This window comes from Odocoileus virginianus, chromosome 1 (assembly GCF_023699985.2).
Source record: "Odocoileus virginianus isolate 20LAN1187 ecotype Illinois chromosome 1, Ovbor_1.2, whole genome shotgun sequence".
NCBI classification, from domain to species: Eukaryota; Metazoa; Chordata; class Mammalia; order Artiodactyla; family Cervidae; genus Odocoileus; species Odocoileus virginianus.
In genome coordinates, this window is record NC_069674.1 from 103,600,092 (window position 1) to 103,625,792 (window position 25,701).

Sequence of the window (25,701 nt, forward strand, 5' to 3'; positions counted from 1 at the left end):
TTACGGCTGAGTAGTATTCCATTATATGTATGTCCCACAGCTTCTTTATCTATTCACCTGTCGATGAACATCTAGGTTGCTTCCATGTCTTGGCTGTTGTAAACAGTGCTGAAATGCATATTGGGGTACATGCGTCTTTTCCAGCCAATGGGAATTTGCAATATGACTGAGGGAAGTCAAACTGGGGCTCTGTAATAACCTAGAGGGGTGGGAAGAAGATTCAAGAGGGAGGGGACATATGTACACCTATGGCTAATTCATGTTGATGTATGACAGAAATCAAACCAATATTGTAAACTAATCATCAATCAATTAAAAGTAATAAAATATTTTTTAAAAATTTTTTTAAATTTTTTTAAAAATGTTTTTTAAAAGGGCACATGGGACAAATTAAGAGTAGCATTGAAACACAAACATTACCATATGTAAAACAGATAGCCAGCGGGAGTCTGTAGGATGACACAGGGGACTCAGAGCCAGTGCTCTGTGACAATCTAGAGGGGCGGGGTGGGGTGGGAGGTGGGAGGGAGGTTCAAGAGAGAGGACATAGTATATCCAAGGCTGATTCATGCTGGTGTATGGCAGAAACCAACACAGTACTGTAAAGCAATTATCCTCCAATTAAAAATAAGTAAGTAAATAATAAACATTTCAACAACGTAAAAAAGGGGGGACGAGACATCTCAAAAGGATACAGGGGCCAACCTAAAACAGCTCCCAATGACCCATGACTAAAGCAGGAGCAATCTGAGTAACAAAAGAAATAAGGCACCATTTGACAATAACTAGGATTGAAGATAAAATACAGAATAACTAGTTTAATTTGATTTCCATATAAAACACTGAATAAGTCTGCCTCATTGCAATATCTCATGCCGATTTCTATATATCATGTAGAGTGACAAATAACATTATTAAGATAACTATACAGTAAAACAGGGCTTCCCTGGTTCAGGTGGTAAGGAATCTGCTTGCACTGCAAGAGACCTAGGTTTGATTCCTGGGTCAGGAAGATCCCCTGGAGAAGGAAATGGCTACTCCAGTATTCGTGTCTGGAGAATTCCATGGACAGAGGAGCCTGGCAGGCACAGTCCATGTGGTCACAAAGAGTCTGACACAACTGAACAAATTATCTATATATAGTAAAATATATATATAATTCTCTTGCCATAACAGAGGTTTAATCATTCTCAAAGATTCTTTTCATTTCCTCTAAATGATACTAAATCTAAACGCTTTCCCAAGTGTTAGTGTTGTATGTGTGACCTAGGAAGACACTACACTTCAATCATAGATAAGATTACAGGGACCAATTTGGGGAAAACTAGATAATCAATCGGAGAAGGCAATGGCACCCCACTCCAGTACTCTTGCCTGGAAAATCCCATGGACGGAGGAGCCTGGTAGGCTGCAGTCTATGGGGTCGCTAGGAGTCGGACACGACTGAGCAGCTTCACTTTCACTTTTCACTTTCATGCATTGGAGAAGGAAATGGCAACCCACTCCAGTGTTCTTGCCTGGAGAGTCCCAGGGACGGGGGAGCCTGGTGGGCTGCCGTCTATGGGGTCGCACAGAGTCGGACACGACCGAAGTGACTTAGCAGCAGCAGATAATCAATTCTCCTCAAAAATGTTGCATTAACAATATTTATTTTCACTTCATTAACAGCAGCAACGACAACAAAAAACCTGTGACACAAGATTTACATAGTATTCCACACTTTAATTAAATTGAAGTGTCAATATTCTAGCAGCTGACATTTCTTGCTCTTTTTTGACCATCATGGAATTTAATATTTAAAGTTTGTGAAATGGAATATGTTTCTTAGCAAGATGACAGAATCAAAATTCTCTTAGCACTCTTCACTTACCCTTTAAATTCTTAGACTATGTCATAAGGTTCTTAAGTGTGGGTTAAATCTGAAAATTACTGAATTTCGAAAGATCATAAGGCTTTTTTTTTAAACCATGTTAAATGCAGGCCAGTCTTGGAAAGATGAGTTTCAATAAAAATCTTTACAGTCAAAATCCAGCAATCATCTCAGAACTTTATACCTTCTTGGGCCCAAAGGCAAGACTTACTTTAATACAGTTTGACCTCAGAAAATTTCCTTGTGATGAATAAGATTTCTCTTTATAAGATCAATTTCAATGTCTAGCTCCTAATTTTTAAAATATTGACTGAAAATCAACTGTAATAAGACAAGTGAACAAATTTTAACAAGTATTCTGAAATGAAATTCTTTGTGAATCTGCCAAATTCAAAACTATCCTTACTGCCCGCCAACACAGTAAAGTTTGAAAAAAGGGTTTGAATTACCCAAGGAGTTTAAATGACAAATTCCTCTAACTGGAAACAGCTAGGGAAAAAATAATAATTTTTCCAAAAATAAGTTTAATCATTTCTCATTGGCTTGCTGGGTGCCTGTGAGTCAAGAGTTTGTATATGTAGTTGGTACTTGCGCATGCCTGCACACACTCTCTTCCAGAAAATGGTGAACCACCTAAAGAGAGACTGCATAATAATGCAATGATAAAGCCACACAGCATGACGCTGCTGCAAGAGGAACACTTGCTCTGCTCGCCCATCGCCCATCGCCCATCGCCCATCGTAAGTGGGAAGACCGCACTCACCGAGCTGGGGCTGGAGTGCCGCCGAACCTTAGGAGACTCTTTGCCAGCGGAGGAGCTCTTATTAAAGTTAATGCAAGCATTGTTCTCAGAATGCACCCTCTTTACTTGATTAGTGGGTTTCTCAAACGGGTCAAAAGTGCTCTGTGTCCTCTGAACCCTGACTTTCTTATCCTCAGGAATTGTGTCCAGGGGTTTGATCACTGAGTCCATTCCTGGGCAGTTTCGTGTGGACATCTTTGTGACACATATCTAGGGGGAAAAAGAGAGAGAGAAATTAAACTCAGATCGCTCCACTGAAACTTTAATATCACTACACATGAAGATTTATTATCCTACAAAGCATGCCCGTTTTTATCTCAGGAAATACCCCCAAAGACTATATTCTAAAAGCTACCCCAGCTTAAACCACAATATGGAAAACTCGCCATCACCATTCCACTTATCATACTTGCTGGGGGTTTCCCTGGTGGCTCAGACGGTAAATAATCTGTCTGCGATGCAGGACCCAGGTTCAATCCTCGGGTTGGGAAGATCCCCTAGAGAAGGGAATGGCTACCTACTGCAGTATTCTTGCCTGGAGAATTCCATGGACAGGGGAGCCTGGCAGGGTCGCAAAGAGTCAGACAGACTGAGCAAGTTGGAAGGACTGAGCAACTAACACTTTGGTTATATTTGCTGAGGGCTGACACTAAAAATGTTATCCCTAAAACAGGAAGCGTTAACACCTAGACTCCTAGTGCCTTAAGGCGGTTCTTGAACGCTGTCATATATTTTACCACCTGACTGCAAGTGGGATTACTTCTGAATCATTAAAAGACGGATAATTTGCCTTAATTTTTTTAAAAAATCAGTTCAATTAATTCAGAAGCGCATTTTAATTGATGGGCCATCACAGAAGCAACTAACATGGCTAGAGAAAAACATCACTATGTTCTTCAAAACCTTAAGGCTTGAATACATGTTTAAAATCTATACCCATTTTGATTTCATCTCTAAACTAGAATGGAGCATATAAAAGGGCTAATGGTTAGAGATACTGAAAGTTGAAAGCAATGTTTTTTCTAATACTAAAACTAAGAGATGAAAAGGAAAAAATAATACCACAAAGAAAAACATGGAATGACACTCATTTCAAAATTTTGTTTGTATTACTCCACTATACCCCATTTCCTTCTCAGTTTTACTCATTCTCTTCCAGCATAATCTGAACCACTCTCATTTTATTTTAGTCTCTCTGATTTTTGTACATTCCAGCTCTTTCATTCTCCATATATTCCCAAGACATTTTTACTTAGTAACTTCATGGCCTCTAGCCTGCCTGTAAAGTAAGGTAACTTTATTATGTGGTCAAAAGAAAAGATGACTCTGAATTTGCTTTTAAAGTTTTATTTTTTCTTCTTGTGAAAAGTTTCCACATTCCTATTTAAGAAAGCAGGGAAACAGACGGTAACTAAGAAAATCTCATATTGTTAAAGTAAACATTTAAGTGTCTGAGTAATACATATAGGATGATTCCATACTGGAAAGAAATGAAGCTATGTGTATGGATACAAATAGATAAATATATATATATATATATATATATATACACACACATATATATATATATACACATATATATATATATATATAAAAGACAGAGATATTTGCATGTACATGCATGAGCACACATTAATATAAAGGTATAGAAGGAAATACAGCAAAGTGTTAAGATACCTCCAGATAAGCAGAACTGAAGGGGCAAAGGGTAAGATTACTTATTTTTAACACACCCCTGTATTTTTTGAACTGTATAATAAACATGCCTGACATGTAATTTTTTGAAAATAGTAAGGTGAAATAGTAAATTATTTCAAGTTATTGAAGCAAAATTTGGATTACATACTAAGTATCAACTCTGTCCTAGGAGTGTATCTGAACTACCAAACATAGGTTGAATTTTAATTAAATCCAGTAAGAAGGAGAGCAACATATTTTTTACAATATCACAAAACTGCTGAAGCTATCTTTAAAAGATAAGACAGAGTCCTCTACTCCTGATCAAGAACTAACGATTAATCACAGTATTAAATGCATTCAGTACTTTTAAGAGCTCATGTGCTCCTCATCTACTACAAGAGGCAGTAGATGTGATATGGACATGAAACCACTCATCTCACTGAGGCAACTGAACTACAACATTTAAACACATGAACCTGAGGAGTCAATGAACCCTAGATATAAGAAATCTAGAGAAAATAACATGAAGATACATCAAAATCAAACTGCTTAAAACCAGTAAAAAAGAGAATATCTTAAAAAGGTGCCAGAGGGAAAAAAGTACTTTAAAAGAGAAGACAGGAAATTTTTGGAAACTAAACAATAGGGGAATTAGAAAGTTTCTTGAATTAAATGAATAAAATCTCTTGAACAGAACATCAAAATAGATACAGCTTAAATAGTATTTTAACTGTAGGAAAATTTATAATAGTAAATGCATTGAGCAGGAAAAAAAGTCTCAAAGTAGTCAGGGCACACCTTACGGGATTACTCTCGTGGTTCAGTGGCTAAGAATCTGCCTTGCAATGCAGGGGATGCGGGTTTGACCCCTTGTCAGGGAACAGAGTCCCACACACCTCAGAGCAACTAAGCTGACGCACCACAACGAGAAAGCCCAGACAGCGCAACAGAAGGTCCTGCGTGCCACAACTAAGACCCCAGGCAGCCAAAGAAATAAATACAATTTTTATAAAAAAGAGGACCCCTTAAAATACTAGCCAGAAAAAGAACAGGTATTAAAACCTGAAATAAGCAGAGAATTAAAAATAATGAAAATACATCACCATGGAAATAAATGAAACAGAAAATGAAAAACCACAAAGAAAATCAATGAAACCTTAAGCTAGTTTTCAGAGAAGATTAAAAACCAAACTGATACACCTCTAGCCAGACTGATTAAAAAGAAAGGTAAATAACACGCATTGCTGACAATAGAAATAAGAGAGACATCACTACACATTCAACAGATGTTATCTACAACTTTATGCCAATAAGTTCAGCAACTTAGATGAAGCAAATTCCTTGAAAGACAAGAACTACCAAAGCTCACTTGAAATCAAAGTGATTTCAAAGAAATCAAAGGTATAACCAAAAACCTTATCACAAAGAAAATGCCAGGACCAGAAAAGATTGCTGGTGAAGTAAACCAAACATTTAAGAGAAAAAACACCAATTTCACAGAAACTCTTCCAAAATATTAAAGAGAAGGGGATACTTCCTCACTCATCATATGAAGCCAGCATCACTCTATCACTAAAGCCAGACAAAAACAAGAAAACTACAGATCCATTTCTCTCATGAACATAGATTAAAAATTATTGGCATATTTTTAACAAACTGAATCCAACAATATATAAAAAGGATAATAAGTAAGGAAAAAGTGGTATTAATCCCAGGAAGGCAAGGTTGGCTTAACACTCAAAAATGTGTAATTCACCATTTTAATACACAACATCAGAAATCTCTGAAACGGCTCCCAGTGATGGCCACTCACAGGTAGCCATACTCTTGTTTAGTCTGCAGATCTCCCATGTGGGCTCTATTTGCTGACTTATATCCAATAAACAGAATACGGCAGAAATCACGGGCTGTCACTTCTGAGAGAAGATTATATAAAGAATGTGGCTTCTTGTGTTGGTACCTCCTCACTCCATCCCCTTCCTCCTAGATCACTATCCCAAGGCAAAGTCAGCAGCCACGTCAGCAAGTGCTTCTGTAGAGAGGCGCATTTATGAGAAGGACCGCCAACAACCACATGCGTGGAGCCTTCGAGTGTGACCACAGCCCCAGCCCCAGCTTGACTGGAAGCTCATACAAGACTCAGTCACAGGCATTCAGTTAGGGAGCCCTAGATTCTAAGCCAACAGTAACGGTTAAACTGAATGCCTTTCTCCCAAGAACAGGATGTCCACTCTCATCATGTTGCCTCAGCATTGTATTACAAGCTCCAGACAACGTCACAAGGCAAGAAAAAGAAATAAAAAACATCCACATTGAAATAGGAAGGAATAAGACCAACTTCATTCACAGAAGACATTATCATCTATGTTGAATGAAATCTACCAAGTAAAAAGCAAAAACACTAGAATTAATAAGTTTATCAAGGGTGCAAGATATAAGACCAATATACAAAAATCATTTGCATTTTCAGATACTAACAACAATCAAATTTAAATCAAAAATAACACCATTTATAACAGTTTCAAGCAATATAAAATATTTAGTGATACATCTGACAAAATATGTGCAAATCTGTACACAGAAACTATAAAGCATGCTTGAGAGAAGTTAAACAAGACAAAGTGACCAACCAACTCATGAGTCGTTCAATTCACTGTGACACTTTAAGAAAGAAGTTAATCTCTGTGCTTCAGCCATAAAATACTGAATTTCTTAAAAGAAGATTTACATATACGTATCAAGCAAGGTAATAAATGTGTGTAAAATGATAATATAAAAAGGTACAAATGGGGGTTGAATTGATACAATGATAATAGGAAAATGATGACCACGTTTGAACTCCAAACCTATCCTTAAACATAGCACCAGGAAGTATAAACACCATGGAAACTCTTAATTTTGCCAAAGAGCATATGGAGCTAACACAGCACTGTACTTAACTCTACATTCTATTTTTTATTCAAGGTCTTTGAAATACCTTAGTAAATTCGACTTTATCAAGAAAGTTTTTTTGCTATATTCATGAAGAAACATGTGGGGGGAAACGCCTGTAAATGTATAGGGAAATTTCACTATAAAATATAACACTGCAGCACACACAGACCAGCACACCATAGCAGGGAGAAGGTAAAATAACAAATGTCACTTCAACATGTTGGCAGGAGAAAGAAGAGCTATAAGGGCACCGTCAAAGCTAAAAAGGAATGAACTTACTTCTCAGCCAGTTTATGATAAACTCAGATAAACTCATGTCAGATAAATTCATATAAACCTTTCATTTGCTTCCTGCCTCCAACTCTGGGAAAACTAATATTCACATGGCTTTTTTGTTAACTTTAAGAGACACAGGTACATTGGATCGGAAACTTTGATAACTCTTTAAGAGAAGCTGTTACAGAATCTACTGTGATTAAAGCCTTATCTCCTTCTTCATGCCTTATCTTAAGAGCCCTACATAACATGTTTTCAGTCAGGTAGCATCCTACTAAATAGACATGCATGGTAATTGTAAACATCAGTGTAAACTGTACACCTGTGGGAAACCAAGTTCTCTAAAGCCATGAAGACAAAAAAAGGCAGCCCACTTCTAATTTTTAAGAGGAAAAAGTATTTCAACAAAATTTTCTAAAATTAAAATATGTCCCACAAACATTCTTAAATATTTCATGTTTATCATTTTTGCTATCAACTAGCAAATGACTAAATGCAAGTAGAAAACAACTACTAATGCAAAACAAACTTCTGGGAAACAGTGTACTTGTTCAAATACATGCCTTGGATGTTATTTTACCATATTTCTTGCTAGTCAGTTTCTAATTCATATGGTAATTTAGAAATATATCAATATTCCATGGTGGTTTGCAGAGTGTCATATTTTCCAGGCAGCTCATCAGAAGAATACACGGGAGACTCAGCATCTTCTGATGCATTTCCATACAGGCAAGGATGTTGTATATATCACTTAACCCTTTGCTTACTCACTCAATGCCTGGACCACACTAAAGTGCAACAAGTTTCTGTTTAATTAAACCACCAGATTCAAGAAGATTCATCCAAATTATCAGTCTTCATGCTCTCTTGCTAAAAGGGCTGAAGTTCTGCAATATTTATTATTCAAGACCTACTGTCAAAAACAAACAAAAAAAAAACAGCAATCAGTTTAGTTCAGTTCAGTTCAGTCACTCAGTCGTGTCTGACTCTTTCGACCCCATGAATCTCAGCATGTCAGGCCTCCCTGTCCATCACAAACTCCTGGAGTTTACTCAAACTCATGCCCATCAAGTCGGTGATGCCATCCAGCCATCTCATCCTCTGTCGATCCCTTCTCCTCCTTCCCCCAACCCCTCCCAGCATCAGGGTCTTTTCCAATGAGTCATATGGGCACACAAATAATAAACATACATATACATTCATAAAATGCTATCAGTAAAAGTATTTTTAAACTACTAGCTCATTGTGATAAGCAGAATTCTATGACACCCAATTCACTCCTCTCTCTCTCTCTTTAGTCACTAAGTCGTGTCCAACTCTTATGACCCATGGACTGTAGCCTACCAGGCTCCTCTCTCCATGGAATTCTCCAGGCACGAATACTGGAGTGGGTTGCCATTTCCTTCTCCAGGGATCTTCCTGACCCAGGAATCGAACCTGGGTCTCCTGCATTGCAGGCAGATTCTTTATTGACTGAGCTACGAGGGAAGCCTTTGAATAATACCCTTCCCTTTGAGAGTGACTATGATGAGCTATCACACCGCGGTTCCTTTATGGGATATGACCAGTGGGAGAGGAGCCTGCTGGGCCTGACCTAATCAGGTGAGCCCTTTAAAAGCAGAGCATTTTCTCTAGTGGGCTTCAGAAGAGAAAGGCAGAGAGATGATCTGGCTAGCCTGGAAGAAAGTCAACATTTCACACTATGACTGCCTATGGGGGCCACAGGGCACAGAATAGAGGGTGGCTTCTAAGGGCTGACAGTAGTGACTGATTGACAACTGGAACAAATAGGGACCACTGTCCTACAACCACAAGAAAATGATTCCTGCCAACAACTAGTGAGCTTATAAGTCGATCCCAAGCCCCTGGTGAGATGCACAACCACGGCCAACGCCTTGACTTCAGCCCAGTGAGACCTAGAGAAGAAAAATCAGCTATGCTGTGCCTGGACTTTTAAACTACAGAAACTGTGAGGCAATAAGCTAGTAAGGACGTGGTAATGCATTACACACCAACAGAAAACTAATAAGCTCGCTTTAGTGAAATTGCCTGAAGCACTCAGATATTTGAGCAGAATGCTCTTAGGAACATGTTGCAGGTACCACTTTCTGTACCTGATACACTGTATCAGATTCAAGAGAGATAAGCATCATTTCTTAGGACTGCTATCCATAAACGACCATGTTATTGGGAGCTTTCTGCATGACATAACTCCATCAGCAATATAAAACCCATGAACAAATTCTCCACATAACTGAATTAATACACAATTTATGCTTGTGTCCCCTTCACTTGGGTTTGTACGAATAATACCAGTATCAGGCCCACTTTGTGCAGCCATCTTCATCCAGAGAGAGTAACCCATACTTGAGTTTTCCACATAGGGCAAAGTGACTGTTCCGGGAAAGTTTCGAGTTTCCAGTATTTAGGACAAACAACTTAACCTTGATCGGGCCACCTCTGTCAACCACAGCACAACAGAAAGAAGAATCCAGGCCCTTTGGAAGGATACGGGGAAGCAGCCTCCCTGACCTCATTAGCTCATCAGGGAGGGGTCCTGCCCGCAGAAGGAGCCGGACAAGGTGAATTAAGAGTGGCGCTCATTCCCCTTGGCAGCAATTTCTGGCTTTCCTGGTGACTCAGTTGGTAAAGAATCCACCAGCAATGCAGGAAACCTGGGTTCCATCCCTGGGTTGGCAAGATCCCCTGGAGAAGGAAATAGCAACCCACTCCAGTATTCTCGCCTGGAGAATTCCATGGAGAGAGGAGCCTGGCGGACTTCAGTCCATAGGGTCGCAAGAGTCGGAAACGACTTAGCAACTAAACCACCACCACCATATAATTCAATTATTAACGCGCACATGGTACGTGAAGAAAAGGGTGAGCTGAGAAGAGTCCTCGCAATAAAAGAGTTCTAAAGACAGATTATACACTGGTGCTACTCTGCAGAGCCCAAGTCTTCACTTGGATCCTTCCATCAACCTGTCAGCAACCTAAACACACCCTGTGTGTGCACGCTACATTATGTGTGCACGCTACCCGGTGTGTGCGTGCTTGGCTGCTCAGTCGTGTCCAACTTTTTGCAATCCCATGGACTGTAGACAGCCAGGCTCCTCTGTCCATGTGATTTTTCAAGCAAGAATACTGGAGTAGGTCACCATTTCCTTCTCCAGGGGATACTCCCGAACCAGGGATCGAACCCACATCTCTTCTGTCTTCTGCATTGGCTGGCAGATTCTTTACAACTGAGTCACCCAGAAAGCGTGTGGGCTACATTTGCGCCCCCAAATAGAATCTGTCTTTCTTCTCACAACAAAATGCTTGTGGTTGGTACAGTAGAAAATCTTGGTGACAAAATCTCATAAGAAAAGCAGAGGATAAAAGCATGATATGTCAAACTGGGGGAAAAAAAAATCAGCAGGAACCCATAACCTCAAAAAGGCAGATTTTTTTCCAACCAGCAAACAGTAGCCCTTTGATCCACTGTTAACTTTCATGTGCAGCCCCAGTGCCTAGATTCTGGTCTAGGTTCCAATTTTCCACTGTGAAGAAAGAGGAATCCTTGGAAGCAACCTGATTCCAGGTCACAGGGCAGGAAGCACAAAACAGCTGTGAAATACCCAGCTGTTACCAGAAAATTAAGATCCTTTCAAAAATGTCAGGGACGATGTTAGAAGCACAAAGGAATCTGGATGTAGGGACGCCTACTAGTCAAGCTGTGATTACATAATTGAGCATCAAAGAGAAAATAAAATTATGGTTAAATGGAACAAGGGAGTTATTAAAAGACCCTGAGTTCATTCTGATTTTGAGAGAGAAAAGTCAATATTAAAGGACAAATGGCAGTAGTGAGGAAGGATGAATATAAGAGGATCCATAGTTGGTTTTCACCTGTGGAACTGTGAGTAAGCCAAGCAGTGCCAGAAAAAGTAGGAGCTGTGCCCAACGTAGGAATGACTGCTCAAGGCTTGTGGAAAGAGGGCCTATATGGCCCAAGTGCACAAAGAATAGCAACACAGGATGTTCCAATAACAGACCAGGTCAGTGTAACACAGAAATAAACTAAAGGGTACGTGATGTTGCCTAAGCAATGTTTTACAAAGAATACATTTAGTGGGGAGAGACCAGATTGTAAAGAAAACTTATGTGGCGTCATTGTGGAAGACATTTTTTGGAAATAAGTTAAATTTTTAAAACTAAGTGAAATTTAACCCTTAAACAGAAAATTCAACTCAAGTGCTAACCAATGACTCAGATCTGAATCACTCTGGAAAAAATCAACCAAGACTTTTGTGGACCACAACAGTCAAACACGAGTTTGAGCAAGCTCCAGGAGTTGTTGATGGACAGGGAAGTCTGGCGTGCTGCAGTCCATGGGGTCGCAAAGAGTCAGACACGACTGAACAACTGAGCGACTGAACTTAACAGTCTACAACTCCAGATCTTGTAACCCCAGCTATTCTGAAAAGACATTGTTTTAATTGTGGATTTGTAACGATTACACAATGGGCTTCTCTGGTAGCTCAGTGGTAAAGAATCTGCCTGCCAAAGCTGGAGACATGGGTTCAGTCCCTGGTCTGGGAAGATCCCCTGGAGAAGGGAATGGCAACCCACTTATTCTTGCCTGGGAAATCCCATGCACAGAGGAGCCTCGCGGGCTACAGTCCATTAGGTTGCAAGAGTCGGACATGACTTAGCAACTAAACTACAACAACAGAAAAGATTATACAATCCCAAGTAGATTCAAAAACATTATTACTGAAACCCTTAGAAGGAATCTAAATAAGTAGACCCATATTCCTAGGAAGGCACAAAAAGAAATATAGAAATAATATGAAAGTAATTAAACCCAGTGTTGGTGTTTTAAAATAGGATGAGCATAAGTGTGATAATATAATGTGCAAGAATATTTGTGCATGTTTTCTTTGTTTAGAAAGCATCTGAAATATGCTAAGATAATCTGTCACACTAAGTATTTGAAATTAAGGGAATTTAATTAAGGCAGTACTTGTTACTTAAATAGATTGAGACAAATTGGTTTTCAAAATTACATTAACTACATATATGTTTAGTGATGTGGGCACTAGCTGTGGATGTTCAGGCACAGAAGACTCTTAGGCAAGATATTCACCAGCTTTCATTGTCCTTTACACACAATTTGTTAGTGACCTCAGCAAAGGGCATACCAAGCCACAGACTTCCTCTTACTCCAAGCCATGGACCAGCCCAATCACAGGAAACAGAACTACAGAACTGCCAGAACTACCAGCAGAACTGCCTGAAAACAACAACCATTCCAATGTTACCAGGAAACAGGATCTGTTTTCTCTATGACGGCATTTTTTCACACTTCTTGATCCACTCAGAAACTGAAGTGACAAAATTTACATAAGCAGGGATGTCTGATGGTACTTGAAAACAGAAAAAAAAGAAGAAATCATCACAAATACCAAAATAAACTTTTGCTCCTTTCTTTTTTTCCAGTAAATTCAATAGAACCCAGAATTTCAAACATGGTTAGAGATGCATCCACACATTTAGACGTTCGTCGGAATCCATTACTTTGGTTCACTCATCATTAAGAGGGGTCTGTATATAAGCTCACAGGCTCAAAACTCAGTAAAGATTGTTAGCAATTCAAACAGTGTTGGAGGCTCCAGAAGTCATAGTTTGACCTACAATTTTAGCTTGGAGCTATGTAAAATCCAGACAACTGTCTCCCAAACTCACAGCAGTGGATCTGAAACAGCACAACTTAATTCTGTTAAGGTTGGCACTCATGGCAAGCGAATTCATTGGGGCCGAAAACTGTCCCTTTGAATCAACCATTTTCTGATGAGTGGCATTTTACTGGGTTCAGAGGGTGATCTCTACTTCTTCACTCTATACTCTTCATGAAGGCAAACACCAGAAAAAGAACTGGCTTCCATCATGATCTTCTGACATTCATGAAGGGAATATCCATGCCAGATTCAATGCAAAACTGAAAGCAGCAAAATTCTTGACACTGAAACAACCTCGTAAATTTGTTTTCCCCTCATCTGTTACCCAATGAGGGCCTGATGGCTTTGTCTTACTCAGTCTCTTCTCTCAAAATCTGCTCCCAATTGAAAAGCAATCCTCAGTCATTCACAAGTCTTTGAACACTTAAAATCAGAGTATCACCTCTCCCTGGATTATTTGAACATTAAGCATTATAGAATAAAAAGCTTCATCCACTGTAAAGAATTAGTGAGTGGGGAATGAAGACAGAGAGTATAGGAGAAATTGCTAATGCCACTAGAATCATAATTCTTAACCGTTGCTTTCATCTCTAACCTAAACCTGTAAGATCTAAAAGCATCTCTTTGGTTGCAGCCTTCTCTTTTCTCATCTGTGTGTATGAGTGTATACAGAGGTGGCAGTGTGAATGACTCATGGAACAATAAAAAAAAAAAACCAGAATGCACTATCTGTATGTATATAACGGGATATATGCCCGAGAGTTCTTTCACTTACAACTATATTTTATCAGAACCAACATCTTGCCTAAAATCGCCTTCAGAACATTAGCAAATATACAGGCAAGCATGCCGCCCATATTACTTCAGAACTAAGTGACTCACAGGGCTTCCCTGGTGGCTCAGTGGTAAAGAATTTGCCTGTCACTGCAGAAGACTCAGGTTGGATCCTCGAGCTGGGAAGATCCCCTGGAGAAGGAAAGGACAACCCACTCCAGTAATTTTGCCTGGGAAATTCCATGGACAGAGGAGCCTGGCAGGCTTCAGTCCATGGGGTTGCAAAGACCCGGACACGACTTTGCAACTAAACAACAAAAAGTGTCTCAGAACAAATCGCTTCAATTCCCTGGGTCTCAGGCTTCTCATCTGTAATGTGCCACCACTGGAGCAAACAGCTCTTCAGGCCTTTGACAGCTCAACTGTTCCGTTACAGACTCCAGGCAGCAACTTACTGCTGGCTGTTGTTTTTGTTCAGTACTCAGTCAAATCTGGCTCTGTGACCCTCTGTGACCCCATGGACTGCAGCACACCAGGCTTCCCTGTCCTTCACTATACCCCAAAGTCTGCTCAAACTCATGTCCACTGAGTCGGTGATGCCATCCAACCATCTCATCCTCTGTCACCTCCCCCTTCTTCTCCTGCCTTCAATCTTTCCCAGCATCAGGGTTTTTTCCAATGAGTCGGCTCTTCACATCAGATGACCACAATATTGGAGCTTCAGCATCAGTCCCTCTAATAAATATTCAGGGTTGAATTCCTTTAGGATGGACTGGTTTCATCTTCCTGTAGTCCAAGGGACTCTCAAGAGTCTTCTCAAGCACAATTCAAATTCCAGCACCATCAATTCTCTGGCACTCAGCGTTCTTTATGGTCCAAATCTCACATCTGTACATGACTACTAGAAAAACCATAGCTTTGACTATATGGGTATTTGTTGGCAAAGTGATACTTCTGCATTTTGATACACTGTCTAGGTTTGTCATAGCTTTCCTTCCAAAGAGCAAGCATCTTTTAATTTCATGGCTGCAGTCACTGTCCACAGTGGCTTTGCAGCCCAAGAAAATAAAATCTGTTACCATTTCCACTTTCTCCCCTTTGCTATAAATTACTATTACTATTCACTGCCGGTAAAGGAGTTTACGTAGAACAACTAGAAAGGTAAGACCAGACACATAAATTCACTTCTTTGTGCTTCATTCTACCTTTTCTTTCTCTTGGGATCTTGGGACTTAGAGAGGAGGCAGACAGGTTCACGCCAGGAACTCCTCTCCTGAGCGCTCCAGCCTCCGTGGACCTTCCTTAACTCTCCAGTCCTGGCACTGTCTCAGTGACAGCGTCCTGGGCCTTTTGGCCGAGGGGCTGGTTATGAGCAGGCAGCACTCCCAGCCACACTGCGGGACATTGGGAGCCCCAGTCCTGGCTACTAAATACTAGTCATGGCCCTGTGTCATGGTCACCGTCGCAACCAAAGATGCCCGCAATAAGAACGACAGTGTTTTTAGACTGTACCTCCTAATCTGTCACTTAAATACACGCCATCGAATGTGTTTTCATATAAGCGACTATGGAATCTGTTTCCATGCATTTGGTTTATCTGCTGGGGTGGGAGGAGGCGTCTGTCTTGCTCTGTTGCTCACGCATTTTTATTTCCACAACCAGACTGCACACACCTGAGCAGAGAAACCACATCTTCCATTTCTTTCATCGTCTCAGAGCTCAAAAGACAGCAGGAAACGGGCACTCCGATAATATTTATTCAGAGATGGACTGCTTTCCTTATTGTTTCCTTTTTTCTTAGTTTAAGCCTTCTCTTTTAACTAAGCACAGGCCGTTTCAAAAATGAGTCCTAAGAAACTACACACAGTACAGTGAGGTGCCTTCTGAGACCAGTTCCTTCCCAGTTAGCGAAAAGGCTTCACTAGCCGTTCCCACTAGCCAGAATTCTGTCTGTTACTGGAATTTAACTTTAAAATGCTTACTTTTCTACTGACCGTTTTCTTTGGGGTCTGACCTAATTTCATTCGGTCCTGAATCCATCAGTTAATGGAAACAGCTGAATGGAGAACTCTTGAGGACATCACATTCCTTTATGCCGCTTCAGTGATTGTGGTCTCGTTACATCCTTCCTGGGCTTCAGTGCTTATCACCAAGAGACTCCACCGTGGTTTTCCTGATTCTATCATGAAATATGTAGGTAGTCCTCCCAGGAGTTTAAACTTTAATATGCATTACTAAAATGATTTTATTTAGTTGCTTTCCCTTCTGGTATAATTATACACTTGATTTAGATGTAAGAGATTCAGTTTGCTTAAAGACTGGCATAGACAGAGGTATGTATTTACTGACCTCTAGGTTCTTTATTTTATACTATTTCTACACTAAAAACTAACTAGCTCCAAAAGGTCAAAGGCAGAAAGAAGACACATGAAATTTTCTGACTCCCATCTGACATCCAATATTATATGCTGGTTAAAATTCCACGATTTTGTAATGACAAATTTAACGTGAAGTTGAATGAACACTCACAGTAAGGGTTGAAATGCCCTCTCTGCTGCTGGCTGTTGTCTGTTTCTTGGCATGCGGTTATTTTGGGTGATCAGGATTTCATCTGGAACAGTCTTTAACCCCTGGTCACCCTCAGACCAGCAGCACAGGCATCACCCGGAATCATAGGCCCTGCCCTTACCTCAGTCCTCCCAAGTCAGAACCTACATTTTAACAAGACACCCAGGGGATTTGTGTGGACATTAAAGTCTGAGGTGCAATGCTCTAACCCACAGAATAATAATAAAGTCTGCCGCTACGGTCAAATAAAGAACCGAGATTGTGAAAGAAGTCAAGCATTTGAGAGGCAAAATCTGTTCCCATCTTTGGGTACAAAATAAGTGATAATCATTTCAACATTCCTTGGGTAGCATTTTTGCTCAAGCTTCCCAACAATATCATGGTAATTTCAGCTAATTCTTTTATATAATTTTGAACTCTGAAGACAAATTCTCCAATAAGATACACCCAATATATACATGAATTTTTAAAAAGCAATGGGATTGGAGCATGTGAGGAGTAGAGAAAGAAGACTACACATAGGTTATAATAACACAAGTAACATTACTTCCTGCATAGAAACTTAAGGAATTATGTGTTTCTAATACGGAAGCCATTGTTTTGCTCCAGACCACTATTATCTATGAAAAAATTACCACATAAGTATTCTAAGGAGAACTGAATCCAGAATTTCACTTTATTCTTTATCTACCAGAGTTTATGTGGTAGCTTTGGAAAAAAAAAAGAATTCAAAGGAAGTCACTTCAGGATCCAGAAACGAAATTTTAAAAGGCACTTACATATGTGAACAGTGCCATGTACTATAAAAAAGGTTAAAAAAAAAAAGCCCTCTGCCTATGAGGCATAACTTCATTTCCCGCCTAAGTCTAGACAAAGGACTGGAACCCCTACTCCCAAACAGAAGGACAGGCAATTCTCTGCAAGTCTGGGCCTCTTTCCTAACTATTTCCAGTAAAAACTTACTCAATATCTCCAAAAAGTCCAGAGGGGAAAAGGAGACGATGTGTGAATTTTCTGCTTCTTGCTTGACAACCATAATTATATGCTGGTTAAAATTCCATCCAGGGGCTTCCCTGTGGTCCAGTGGTTAAGAATCTGCCTTGCGATGGGAGAGACACAGGTTTGATCTCTGCTCTGGGAAGATCCCACATGCCACAGGGCAACTGAGGCCCGATGCCACAACAACTGAGCCAGAGGTCTAGAGCCCAGGAACCACCACCACCGAAGTCCACTCTCCCAGAGCTGGTTGCTGACACAAGAGAAGCCACACAAGGACCCCCGCACACCACAGTGAAGAGTGACCTCTGACCGCTGCAACGAGAGACAGCCCGCGTGCAACAACAAAGACCCACCAGAGCAATGAAAGTAATAAATAAAGCTTTTAAAAAATTCCATCATGGAAAAATGAGTGTCATGGGTGTCACGGTCACATCGTGAGCCAAACGAACAAAGGGTATCGGGAGGTGAACTGTGAGCATCGACATCTATATTGCTTCCCTCCTCCCATCTAGAGCCAGAGGGCTCAGAAATGGGCACATGAAATGAGAATCCGCATGCACAAAACAGGAGTGGCTTTACTGAGATTCCACAAAGCAGAAGCCTATTCTAACCCACAAAATTCCCACAGCTGCAGTGGGGAACTGGAATACCCATCCTCGACACAACAGAAGACCTGAGCTACAGAAAGTGGCTCACATGGCATGGCTAATGAGTTTCTTCATCAAGACTATTCCCTTACAGCTCTTAGTCTAGAAAAAAGTCTGTTCCTGCCAATAGGGACTTTTCCTCACCTCTCTCACAGAATTTACAGGTTTAAATATAGTGTTTCTTTTTCCTAGGTTTTGTTTGGGGTCCTACCTGAGAAGGAGAAGCCAGGCTGTGTTTTCAAAGGCCCCCATACCACGCAGAGGCACAAAATAACCCAGGAAGGGATGCTAACACTGGGGCAATGTTAAAAGGTTGATTATGTCAGAAGCACCAACGGGCAATAAAGAGATCAGGCTGAACTCAGATTCATAGATGTTTAAAATCAATAACACGGTCCAGACTGCTTTCTGTACACATATGCTTAGCATTTGAGGGGGTTTTTTTGTTTGTTTTTTTTAACATCATGAGGACAAGAGAAACTGTCATATGTCTCAAAGGCTGTGCAAACAAGACTCTCAATGCCTTCTGAATTCTGTCTTCTGTTCCTAGCTTCACTGCACCACCCACAGCTTCTCTGTACTAAACTAGCCTAGTTCTTCCTTCATGTTTAAACCTTTCAAATGTCTGTAGCTCACTATTCTGTCCCTCATGTAAGATAAAGCATCCAGAAGGTAAAATAACATTAAAAATATAAAGCTGAAACTAGACAGTACTGCAGGTTCTTACTGATCCATCAGGACCTGAATTTCTTTCCCTTGGTAACCATATGAACAGCATTTAAAAATAAAGATTATAAATATGTTTAAATTCCTTCCCTGAAGGAGAAATAAAATTGTGTACTCTCTTCTTACTCTCAAACAGATGGCTGTAGAAATAAACACAACTTCTATCTCCTCACCTATAATAACCATTTTTTAAATAACATCTAAATGTATTATTAATGCTTGGGAAATAACAGTGATCAATGTCGAGAGTGATGCTACAAAGTTTAGAAGTTTAACAGTTTTATCCTACTAAAATAAATCTAGACACAACCCCCACTGAAGAATTCAGAAATATATAGGGCACCACTCAATATAGAATTGACTTCTGAAGCTCTTAAAATGTTCAGAGAATCATATATGGGTCACTAACCACACAGAGTTTATGAAGAGAAACACCAGGAACAATGAACCTCTAGGCAGAAAATGGAAGTATCTCTCAATGTAGCTTTAACAGCTGGTCCATCTTTTGTAAAGAACTAAAATTTTGCTGATAATAAATTTGACAGCAATCCATTAATAATAAAGCCCTGACTGCTTTCACGAGGACTGGCTCTGTAAACCTTTCCCATGACTGACAAAATTCAATAGTGAATCCTAACTGAGATATTCAAGGTGAATCGAGCAGAACAGTGGGATACACACACCCTGCTGTTTGGCAACCACCTGAAAACAAGCCCCAATGCTTCCAGGAACATTTCACTGTCAGCTTTGTATTTTTAGCAAGATCTCATTTAGCTGTGGAATAAGCCACTGGAGCAAATTTGTACCAGTTGGGCTGGAGAGGAAGTCTACAGACCATATAATCCTTCCTAAACCTGCCAGGTGGTAACTAGAATACTGAAGAATTCTTTCTTTTATTCTTCTTTTATACTCAAACCCAATAACATTAAGAAACTGTCATATATGCTCAATAAACCAGCAAACTGGAGAAGGCTCTTGGGCAAGATTTGATATAAGTTCATAGAAAAGAGAGATGGAGATTAAGGATTTCTAGATGACTATGACACTGATGATGAAGGCTATTATGCGTGCTCAGTCCTGTCTGACTCTTTGTGACCCCATGGACTGTAGCCTGCCAGGCTCCTCTGTCCATGGGATTCTCCAGGCAAGAACACTAGAGTGGGTTGCCATTTCCTCCTCCAGGGGATCTTCCCGACACAGAGACTGAACACGTGTCTCTTGCGTCTCTGCATTAATAGGCAAGTTCTTTATCACTGAGCCACCTGGGGTGATGGCCATTATTAAACTCTTACTAAATGAGATGCTATTTTAAAAGTTTCATAAGTCGTTTCTCAATAAATCTCTACAACAACCCCAAGAGGTACTATTATCATCCCAGTTTCACAGATGATTAAATTGAGGCACACAAGAGTTAAATAAGGTGTCCAAGACCACACAGAGCATGCACAGGAAACGGGAATTATTTCAGGACTTTGACTATGAAGCCCAAGCTCTTGACCACCAGGTTGTCTTCCTTACATGTCCCTTGGGGTTTAGATCCTGAGAGAAATACGGAAAGCACAGATATGACCTGCAACACTTCTCTCATTCTTTCTTCTCCTGATACAAAAGAAAAGTATTTTTAAAACTGAGCAAAGTAACTGCTCTGTGCTTTGAGGTTTTCTGACCCTCCTTGCCACCTCATGACTTCCACCATGTAAATTTAACATGCTTTTGACTAATCTGGCTCTCAATCTTATCAAAAGTTGAGCCTCATATCAAAAGTCGAGGCTGAAAATCAAAGTATTAGGGTGTATGTGGGTGGGGGCAGAAAGCAAAAGATGTATTAAGAAGGACAGACTGACGGGGAAGATGAGAAGGCAGTAGACTATGGCAGGTAGACTCTTCTTCTTCCCATGTATGTTTGTGTTTCCTGAAGTGAAAGTGTTAGTTGCTCAGTCATGTCTGACTCTTTGCGACCCTATGGGCTGTAGCCTCTGTCCATTGGATTCTCCAGCCAAGGATACTGGAATGGGTTGCCATTCCCTTCTCCAGGGGACCTTCCTGACCCAGGGATCAAACCCCAGTCTCCCACATTGCAGGCAGATTCTTTACTATCTGAGCTATTAAGGAAGCCCTGTGTTTCCTGAAGAGTATGTTAAAGGCATGGATATAAAGTGTTGATTGAACCCATCTAAGAATCATCATAATGGTCAATGGTAGATAAACAGAGGCTCCTTAACTCAGCTTTCTAAAAAAGATCTATGCAAGTCATTTAGATTTAATAGCAGCATCAGGAAGAAATGTGAGAAGGAGAATGCTATACTGAAGAAGCCAGGCTTACCTCCTCCAATGGAAATCTGCTTAATAGGGCATGAATCTTAACCCTCTGTCATTCCCCTCTAACTCAGAGGAGATCTGTCTTTGGGGTTGACTGTCCACTGAAAACAGCACTGGGGAGTGAGAGAAGACTTGCAGTGGGCATCAAGAGACAGTGGAGTCTCACCCTCCAATTGGCCAAAGGAAGTGACGATGAGTCAGCTGGTTAACACGACTGACTGCTGACACACCTCCCAGTTCTTAAAGTCTCTGGTTCTGCAAGAGGACCTCAACACAATCAGTCTTTGCTTATGAAGCTAATGTAACAGACTAGAAGCAGAGTGGGTAAAATCTGAATGTTCACAATGACAAAAGCTACAGTCCAGCCTCCCACTGAATATTTCAGATGACAGTTGCTTTCTATAAGCAAAAAATTGACATGAAAATCTAACTAGCCCAATTCCCATGCTCAACTACCAGGCCATGTAAAGAATCCAAATGAATATATCCTTAGATCATTCCTTAGATCAGTGTATTTCTATACCTCATTCCTACACTTTCCCCTAGGCTTTCAGTATTTCTAAATTATCCATATTTATTAGATGTCCATAGACGTCCATATGGGAACTTGCTTTAGTGAAATTATATGGGGGGGGGGGGGGGGGGCCGCGGGGACTGCTGTCTTTTCCATATTAAAAGAAAATTAAAGCATACATTAAAAAGGAATGAAATTCTGACATATGGTACAACATGGATGAACCCTGAAAACACATTGGGTAAAATAAACTAAACACAAAAGGACAAATGCTTTATGATTCCACTTGATATGATATGACAGACCAAGAAAAGGCAAATTCATAGACATGGATGTAGACTGCTGCTGCTGCTAAGTCGCTTCAGTCATGTCCGACCCTGTAGACGGCAGCCCACCAGGCTCCTCTGCCCTTGGGATGTAGACTAGAGATTACCAAAGACTGGGGAGACGGAGAATGGGGAGTTATCACTTAATGGACACAGAATATCTATTAGGGATGATGAAAAGTTCTGCACTTGGACAGCAATGATGATAGCAAAACACTGGGAATGTACTTAGGCCAATAAATTACATACCTAAAAATAGTTAAAATGGAAAATTTGGTGTTACATATATTTTTTATCACAATTTTTTAAGTGGAAAAAATCAAAGCATATAGTGTGTGTTTCACAATTGTCCGAAATGAAGAAATTAAAAAATGTCTCCTTGAAACATTTTAAGGAGTAGATTGTAAGTTTTCTGAGGACAGGGACTAGCTCTGTCTTACACCGCAGTTACACTGTTATTCAGTAGACTCTCCATAAATGTTTGCTTAATAAATAAATGATTAAAAGGTATAAATAGAGGACAGATTCTCCTAAGTAGGGAAATGTAAAAAGCATCAAATTTACTTATTCATGAGAAAGTATAATGGGGCATATTCCTGAGAAAAATACCAAAGCTACGATGCCTAAGCTCCTTTAGGGAAGGGAGTGTATCTATTTCATCTTTACTTCCTTCACAGCACGTCGTATGATGCCTTACAGAGTGAATGGCTGATAAATGTTTGCAGAATGAGGAATAAAAAAAAAACTGACAGTAAAATCAATGTCTTATTAACTGCTCTACTATTCTCCTTTTAAAAAACTACTTTTTGCAAACATAAACTCCTGCCACAGGATGAAAAAAATAAACCTCATAGCTTACAAAAAGTGAAGGTAAAATATAAATAACTAAAAGATATCACTCTCAGGAAAAGAAACAGCAAACACAGGGCACATCATGTTCTGAGTAGGAAAAAAAAGTTCTTTTTTTTTTTTTTAAAGGAACAACTAAATTATAGAAAAGGTAGCTTGCATAGTTCATCTCCATTTTTTAGAAAAAGTAAATGGTCAAAATAACAGAAAATTTTTAACTCTCTTTGGAAGAAAATCCAAATATTCCTTGCCAAAAATTAATGTCTGACCTTTACAATAAATAGTTGAGTGAATACAGAAGAATATTTAAGGTCCCCCTTTAAAAAATTCTAGTGAACCCAAACATTATCATTAATTCTCTCAACTAGCCTATCAAGTAATTAAGTGTTCTTTCTTAGAAATACTTGTCACAAAATTACATACAACTGGCTTATGACCAACATGCTACACCAAGTTACTGATGATTTTCTCAACTAATATTCACCATCATCATCATTTACATTTTACATGAAGTACTCAGTTAAAGTATACATAAGAAGAACATTTCTAAAGCCAAAAAATTCAAATGCTGACATCCTTAACATTCAGTACCTATACAATAGTTGGAACCTTATAAAATCACCAGAACCGTGTAATGTAGCAGTCTCACTTTGAACAATATTAAAACATGTCTTTCAACTTCAAACACCCCCACCCCTAAGACAAGGTGCCCATTAACAAACAGAAATAGGAATTCGATCTCTGCAGAGATCAAGGTTTATTACATTTCTATCTCTCAGCTGTTATCTTCTCCCCAAGCAGGCAGGCATCATTTTGGAGGAGCCTCTCTGCTGCCCGGACCTTCATGCCTGCAGGAGTTCTCCATTAGCATCCGAAATGCTAACAGTCCACTCTTAGAGTCAGCACTTCAAGCAGAACTGCATGAAGGATGACCACTTCTGTACATGAAAGCACAACCACTCCAGGTGGAAAGATGCAAAATACCAGCACACTGACCTCTGCCAGGCAGCAAACACTTAAAGCAGGTGCATCTCCGTGCTCCAGAAGGGAGGGGGGAGGAGCAGGGAGGAAGCCCCAGATCCCTAATATATTAGAGATGTTTACTGCACTCAGAGCCATTCCAGCTAATTCATGGACATCAGTTTATCCAAACGAGAAAAGTGATCTCCCGTCCTTCACCGGCTCGACTCAGAGGGCATTCAGCCAAGCATAGCCGGGCAAAACAATCCGTAAGATCTCTTTAAGCTATAATAAAGAAGACGAGTTTCAGAAGAAATAACATTCAGCTCCGGCAAAGGAGCACAGTCGCAAACCTTTTCCTCATCTTATCGCTGCTTCTGGTGTTTACAAAGTACAAGCAGTGGCCTCGGAAACCTCCAGAGACTCTGCCGTCGGTAACCTCCTGTCAGATCTTCAGTTTAAATAGCCCCTTGATCAATCTGTGATGGGTTTTGGCAGTTAAATAGAAGGGAGTGAGTAAAATGACGCACAAAATGAATCCTTTTCAAGTTGTAAATGAGTGAGTCAGGATTCAGACTTGCTGAGATGCTCCAAATTAAATCCCCTGCTCTAATTTTAAGCATGCTCCGTCTTACCGTTCTGCTGTTGTCTCGCTCAGGCTCGAATCACCTGGAACTCTTGAGCATGTCTCTAGCAATGTGCTTGCACCAGGCCAGGCTCACACAGCAACTGAATTCACATGTTTCTGCACTAGCAAGCTGAAATGGTACGGCCGTACTACAAGCAAGAAGGGGGAAGCAAAAGCAGGGAAAAGGAAAAAAAAACACCCAGAAATACCGAGAGAAGCTAATCTCAATGGAATAAGACCAAAAATGGTTCAGAAGAACACAAAGGACATGCTCACATTCAGGATTAATAGCTTTAACACTTTAATTTTTTTTTCCCAAAAGAATCTCTCTTTTATTTTTCCTCTAAACACGATGGACTTGCCTGTGGAGTTCCCAGGAAGACAGAGTAACCCGGACTCTGCAGCAGCACTGCAGCCAAAGTAACCATGAATATTCTGCCCAGGCAATTCACAACACACTATCTCTTCAGAAAGATATTGATTTGCAATGCGGGGCTGCCTCAAAGAATACAGAGTGGGAGCCAAATAGATAATGGTGATTGCACAGGAGGAAAAACATTTAATCAAGGGGATGTACCTCATCATGCTCGATTCAATTTTTTAAAAGCACTGGGGCAAGCCAGTAAGTGTCTTGAGTGACAAAGTCATTAAACAGTAATCTGAGGTCCTGGAGAAGGCCAAGTTTAGGTTGTCATCATTTGCATTTGTGCTGCAAAAGCCACTAAAACGTTTACAGTGTCTATGTGCATAGATTTCTCATATGCAAATGGGGCATGATGAGAACTCCAAAATAACCATGCACCAAATATGAGAGGTTAAAAAAAAATGCACAGGTGTAGCATTTACGGAACCAAAGTGGTAAAATACATAGTAATGAGCCTGCAGAATTCCTGATGGGAGTTATAGCTCATATGACCCTCAAAAGTAAAATATCAACACAAACCAGATCTCACAATCCTTAGGCTAATTGTGTCAAGTCATGCCACACACGGTGCTGGGTGGCCAGGAAAGATCCCAAACTGCCACTCTCGTAGCTACCCCTACAGGAGAGAGACTGATCTACAACTCACCCTTGTTTAAAGTTATCTCCTATTCTTAGAAAACAG

General features: G+C 40.2%; 1 protein-coding gene across 5 annotated transcripts in view; it reads right to left on the reverse strand.

The window, feature by feature from the left end:
* The window catches only part of CDK14 (cyclin dependent kinase 14), a 642,874-nt gene that overhangs the window by 488,005 nt on the left and 129,168 nt on the right, over positions 1 to 25,701 (reverse strand). Inside the window, exons 1-2 of one of the 5 annotated variants that reach the window (XM_020914849.2) lie at positions 24,603 to 24,740; positions 2,634 to 2,882 (exon numbers count right to left, since the gene is read on the reverse strand). In XM_020914849.2, coding sequence (XP_020770508.1) covers positions 2,634 to 2,867 — 234 coding nt within the window. In that variant the 5' untranslated portion in view covers positions 2,868 to 2,882; positions 24,603 to 24,740. Of the gene's footprint in view, positions 1 to 2,633; positions 2,883 to 6,312; positions 6,503 to 23,771; positions 23,964 to 24,003; positions 24,291 to 24,602; positions 24,741 to 25,701 lie in introns of those variants that run through there. The other 4 variants (XM_070471844.1, XM_070471847.1, XM_020914850.2 and 1 more) reach the window with 4 other exon arrangements.